This window comes from Parasteatoda tepidariorum, chromosome 6 (genome assembly GCF_043381705.1).
Source record: "Parasteatoda tepidariorum isolate YZ-2023 chromosome 6, CAS_Ptep_4.0, whole genome shotgun sequence".
In the NCBI taxonomy this organism is placed as follows: domain Eukaryota; kingdom Metazoa; phylum Arthropoda; class Arachnida; order Araneae; family Theridiidae; genus Parasteatoda; species Parasteatoda tepidariorum.
In genome coordinates, this window is record NC_092209.1 from 91168571 (window position 1) to 91174570 (window position 6000).

General features: G+C 29.4%; 1 protein-coding gene across 2 annotated transcripts in view; it reads right to left on the bottom strand.

Moving 5' to 3' along the window:
* The window catches only part of LOC107441406 (uncharacterized), a 39302-nt gene extending 35243 nt beyond the window's left edge, over positions 1–4059 (bottom strand). Inside the window, exon 1 of one of the 2 annotated variants that reach the window (XM_071182868.1) lies at positions 4017–4059. Coding sequence is in view for 1 of the 2 variants with exons in the window: in XM_016054646.3 (XP_015910132.1) it covers positions 1801–2165 (365 nt within the window). In the remaining variant the exon portion in view is untranslated. Of the gene's footprint in view, positions 1–1800; positions 2417–4016 lie in introns of those variants that run through there. The other variant, XM_016054646.3, reaches the window with a different exon arrangement.
* Between the last annotated feature and the right edge of the window lie 1941 nt (positions 4060–6000).

The window sequence follows — 6000 nt, forward strand, 5'->3', positions numbered from 1 at the left end:
GATTAGCTTGTTGTAATAAATAATATGTTATAAGAAATATCGGATTTGAAAGCTATCGAAAAAACAATAGCAATAGCAGCCAAAAATTCGATAGAATTATTGCCTTAAAAAGTAAATACTCAAATACATGATTTGAGTTTTGTATATTGTTTGAAATATATGGGAATATTTAATATCAGAAAAAAATCAATATCAATAACTGCCAAAAACACAATTGAAACACTGCACTGATTTTCGATTACTATCTGCATAAATTGAGCGTGTCAAAAGGTGATCATCTAAACGCGTGATTCAAATATTGAGTGCAAATTTCTGTTGAAAAGAAAAGTAATAAACTCTGTAACAATGTCGCTATTATTAAGCCAGGTGGATGTAAACAAATTATCATATATAAGTAAATTTTAACTTCTTTTAATTTTCATTTACTCATCTTACTAATAACAATAAAGGAAGAACACAATGTTACAAAACATATATCATTATGTGTTAAGTAAATTTTGCCATATACTAAATTAATTTAAAAAACTTGTAAATACTTTGCACCGTAATATTATTGTAATCACAAATCTCATTCTAGGCAGGGTAAACAGGGCGCAGCATCCTTTTAGTCAAAAGAATCCACCCTGTTGCCCCTGAAGTAAATTAGTGCCCTGATGTAATAGAGTCCCTTTCTTTCCTCAACCCTTCTTTATTTTTCCACCAAACTCTACAATAGATTTCTTAAACTTTTCAATGCTTTTTATTTAGTTTGGTGTTGCTGTCAATACATAGATTTATATGGGAAAGGAAAAATAGCCATTATTGCACTTATCTTTGAAAGTTTGCAGTTACTTCCACTATCATTAAATCATAATTATTAATCATTTTAATTATTATATTTAAATGAATATTTTTTTTTGTAGTTACTTGGGATCAATTATGCTACTTTTGCTTATCACAGTGGTTTAAGGATGAATAAATTACAGATTTATTGACAAACAAAACATTAATACAACACAAAATATACACATAAACATAAGCAAAGTATATTTTAGGTTTCACTTTCGCAGAAGATTTCTACAACATTTGTTTGTTGCGACACCTATCTCAGCAAATACATTGCCTCCGATTTATTTTAAAGGTTAATAAAAATATTAATAATTATTTTTTAAACAATTTTCTTCAAAACAAAAAAATCATCATTTTACAATGTTCATTACTTGATGTCAGAAAATAAAATAATTGCAGCCTTCAGTCTTGACTTGTAATATAAAAGTCAGGGCAGCAATCATAATCACATCATGTACAAATATTGCTGCTTAGCATATATAAAATACTTGTTCAATTGTATTATAGGTTAAATTACAGATTCCTTTAATGTTTTCCTCTTTTGAAATTTGTTTTCTAATATTTAAATGTTTAAAGATAGGTAATCTTTCATAGAAAATACAAAAAAAAACGTCTACAGCAGAATTTCTTATTTTAAATATGCAACACAACTCACAGCAGAAATAAGTGTTGAATCAAAAATGTGTTAAAATTGAATCTGAGGTGAATATTACAAAAATTTAAAATTATGTATAGTATGCAATAAATGAGAAGAAAATAAGGTTAAGTGAAAGAGAGGGTCATGAACAGGTACTCCTGAAGATATAAATACTGGTGCAAAATTATTACAAATCAAATAGTTACTTTTGTAATTTTGCCAATTAATGTAAGTGAGTTGATTTAATTTAACAAGCCCTGCCTCCCATACGTCCTTGAAAATCAAAGCAAAAAAATAAATAAATATTAGACAAATGGAATTGAAATATTGCTCACCCATCTCTAGTTAAAAAATTAAACGAGGCAGGTAAACAAGGAAGTTCCGTACACATCAAACGACGTAATTCTTCTAAATTAAGTTGGGTATTTTCAGTACATACAGTGCCTAGAACAACATTACGGCTATCCGCACTGACATTTACTTTACCTACGGCCCGATCATCCACAAGTAGAATGCCAATTAATTCCATTGATTTCTTTCTTTCATTATTATATTCAGATGAAAAGTTTCGAAGTTGTTGTTCGTGTATATTCGCTACAAGCACGACACTGTCAGTTTTTGTAGCGAAATCATTCGACGATTGTGGCACACCGGGTGCCATGGAATGCTGGTAACACAGCTGAGGAAAATCGCCAAACATCGGAAGAAAAAATTTTCACATAGTTTGGAAATGAAAAATATTCCGCCACACCTGTAAGGATCAAAATGCTGTGATTTATCACAATCCTATCTTGTTCAGTCTTGATTGTACGGTTGATAATTCCTCAGCAGGCGGTAAAAAGAGAGAAGTCCCTCCTCATTCGAGTGGAACGAATTTCCATTGCGTTCGTCTCTTTTGGTGTAAAGTGATATAAGAGACTGACGATCATCATGCAATAGATTGGCAAACTTGGCATCTATGCTTGGCGTAGAAAAACTATTGCGTTTGTCGCCAATTTCGCTTGATTTGGGATGAAAGAATGAATAACAATTTAGAAATTACTGCAAGAAGTTATTGAGTTACAAGCATCTAGGGGCAAGACGATTCCTTAATACTAACCAAAATAGAAAAATCAGAATGCAAACGAAAAGGAAAAATTTTACTGGCAGCAATATTTACTTTTTAAAATATATCCAAAATTTAGCAATAAATTTTGGCAGAGTTCTCTTCCTTAATTTTTTTTTCTACCAAATGTAGGTAGTAAATAGGTATTATAAAATCAAATACTTATAAATAGTAAAAAAGAAACGGAGTTCTTAATAGGGATTTCAATGTGCAAGATTTTTTTTTTTTTTTTTTTTTTTTAATTTTGTGAGATTGTTCTAATGTGAAATTGTGATAAATAAGGGGGTGGGGGAAAGGCGCTTCTAAGAAGTTTGACATCACATATTCTGGTTAAAATAAAAACCCTTAAAATCACCCGTTTAAATATACTAACATTATTTAGTTTTATATTTTTTCACATCTTTTATAATTTGAAATTTGAAGCGATGTTAACGCTGTGATATGCGCTGTGTGAGTTTAGATTGCATAGATAAAGTTTTAAAGTAAAATTTTAATTATGATGTAGAACTGGCAGTTTTATTTAGTGCACTAGAGCTGCACAGTGTCATATTGGCGACGTCCTGGGAAACATCCCTGAGGATGATCCGGAGACAACACAGTTAAATCCTTTTTTACAGGGAGGACACATTCACACACCATTCCATTTGTAACTTAGACTTGAACCAAAGCACCATCCATTTCCTATCCACTACCCCCAGAGATATTAATTTTTAATGGGAACTTGGATGACTTTGTGACCCAGACAGATTTAGCGTACACCAGTCTCCATTTTGTGCACTCAGAATCTTCGGAAGGAGAGAATCGATCGTATGGGCCTGAGGAGAATTAATTATCGACTATGTCAACCTTCGTCTATCAAAAGGTACATCAAGATGGAATCAAGTTAAGATGTCTTATATACTGGCCCAACGCCCTAATAGCTAGGCTATCAAGACCCAATGCGTCGTGAAGTGCTCTAAGGGGATCAAAGAGTGTTTTTATATGGAACATCATTTATGAACATTGAACAGCCTCATTTTAGCTCCTTTACAAATTTTATAGACATTCATTTGCTGGTGTTATTTGGATACCTTTGAATGCGATATAAGGAAGCAAATGAAGTCATTCATCCCATCGTTATTTCCCTCTCTTTTCTGACCTCACATTTATCTAAAAGATCATTTAAATAATCGTCATTACATATACATGGTGCATTGCTTTTTTAAAAAATGCTTAAAGGTGCTTCGATTTCGTTCTTTTTTCATTGGGGGCTTTTAAAAAGTGTTCAATTTTTCCTCTTCGTAAATTAAATATTTTCTTTTCCATGTCGATTTTCGCCAAGCGTGCTTTTTACATTGTTCTACTCTACGTTTTCACAATTCAGTCAACCACAATCCATTTCAGCTTACCGTCGGTCCGTAGAGTATGAAGGCGCCAACCATTTTACATGTCTGATAAAATACTTACGAGTCTACTGATCTGGGTTCGGTGAGATTATTGCACTCTCCTCTGCTGCATTTTTCAAGATATTCTCCATTTCAGACTTCATTTTCCACCCTCTGATATCGAACCCAGAAATCTCTCGATCATTTTATCATGGCTAATATAATCAAGAAAAGAGTTCTTTGTCAGAAACTAGTCATTTTATCATGATCATGGAAAGTCATTGAAAATTATTTTGCATTTTGTTAATGTATATAGAGCTTAAAAATATTTTCTACGTGCTTAAAAAGTACTTAAAAGGTGCTTATTTTTTGTTAAAGGATTTGGCTACGCACCCTATATCTATACTATGTATATATACGCTTATAAATATATATACGCTTATATATATATATATACGCTTATACATATACCATTATATACAAATACTTATATATACACGTACCTATATATATACACCTATATATACATATACCTATATATATACTCTTTTTTTCAAAAGTGTAAGTGCTTAAATTTTTTTCTTCTTTTTTTTCTTTTTTTTTTTTTTTTTTTTTTTTTTTTTTTTTTTTTTTTTTTTTTTTTGCTTTTGGGGTGGGGCATTTTCTAGCACGTCCACAACTGACAGAAAGAGAAAAATTGATAGTTTGTTTTAGACCAATCTTAGTGGAATGTTATTTTAATTTGAATTTCCCAATCAGAATGATAAATGTCTGTGTAGAGCACATAATAAAAAGGATTTTCTTTCTTTATTTAATTCCTTGATTTTGAACTTTTTAAAACAGATGATCCGGATATTTTGGTTTTAATATTTTATCGAATTTTTACTGATTCAATAAGGCAATTGTATTTTTATTCTAATCATGAAATATTTATTTTCAAGGGGCACATTAAAGTCCAAATTTATATCATTTGTGATAGAAACCCGCTTTTGACAAAAATAAATGAATTAAAAATAAGTAATTTGAAAGTTTTAGATTAGAAGTCTGCTGCAATCCACATTATTTAGCTTAATTCCTTTTTAAATTTTTTATGTCTTTAATTTGGCTTAATTTTGTTTTTACTTTTGTCTGAAATTTCGCGTGTTACAGCGTTTAAATTAAATTCATTTTAATTAGATTGAATGCGGGGTTTAGTAAAACAAGATGTCCTAACCTTAGAATTTCGTATCGATCAGAACTGAAATTACTCAAAAAACTGTATTTGCTAAATAACAACACAAATAAAAGTTTAACGCATATTTTTCCATTTATTTCAAAAACAAATTGTCACAATTTGAGAAACGTATAATTTCTTTTTTTTTCTTTTTTTTGTCATTGAATTTTTTATTGCAAGTATACCGGGCAGTGGCATACAAACGTAATATATATCTATATATATATCACTGTAGAGTATACTAGAGTATGTATATAGAAATGTTTTAAATAAATTTATTTTTAATTGAGTAAAAATAATTTAATTTTAAAATCCTCATTTGTACTAAAATAAATTGAAAGATTACATATTCTCAGCTATTTATAAGTGAAACTTTGTTTATATTTTTCTAAATTAAAAGTAATATAAATGTTTCACTTTTGAATTGTAAAAAAGATGTTTAAATTTTCAATTTACAATTATAAAAATTTAAAGGACTCATTTTAAAATTATAAGATAAGTACAAAAATCTGAGCTAAAAATAGAACCATGCATGTACAATCAAATCTAACTTGCTAAATAAATAAACTTAATGCACAATACAAATATTACATACAAATATATATGAATTAATACAAATATTTGCTTACCTCCAAATGAATCAATTTGTTTGAAGTGTGTCTATTTAAGATGAGAAGATGTCACATTTTGTTTGAATAAAGATAAATTAATAAAATTAAAAAAATTTGAATAAAACCTGTAACACGCATGATAAATCAAATTAATAGCCTTCAGTTAAAATACGTAATAATAAAATTGAATAAAAGAAACTTCTTATAAGGAAACGAGTTTTAAATTGGAAACGTTTACATTG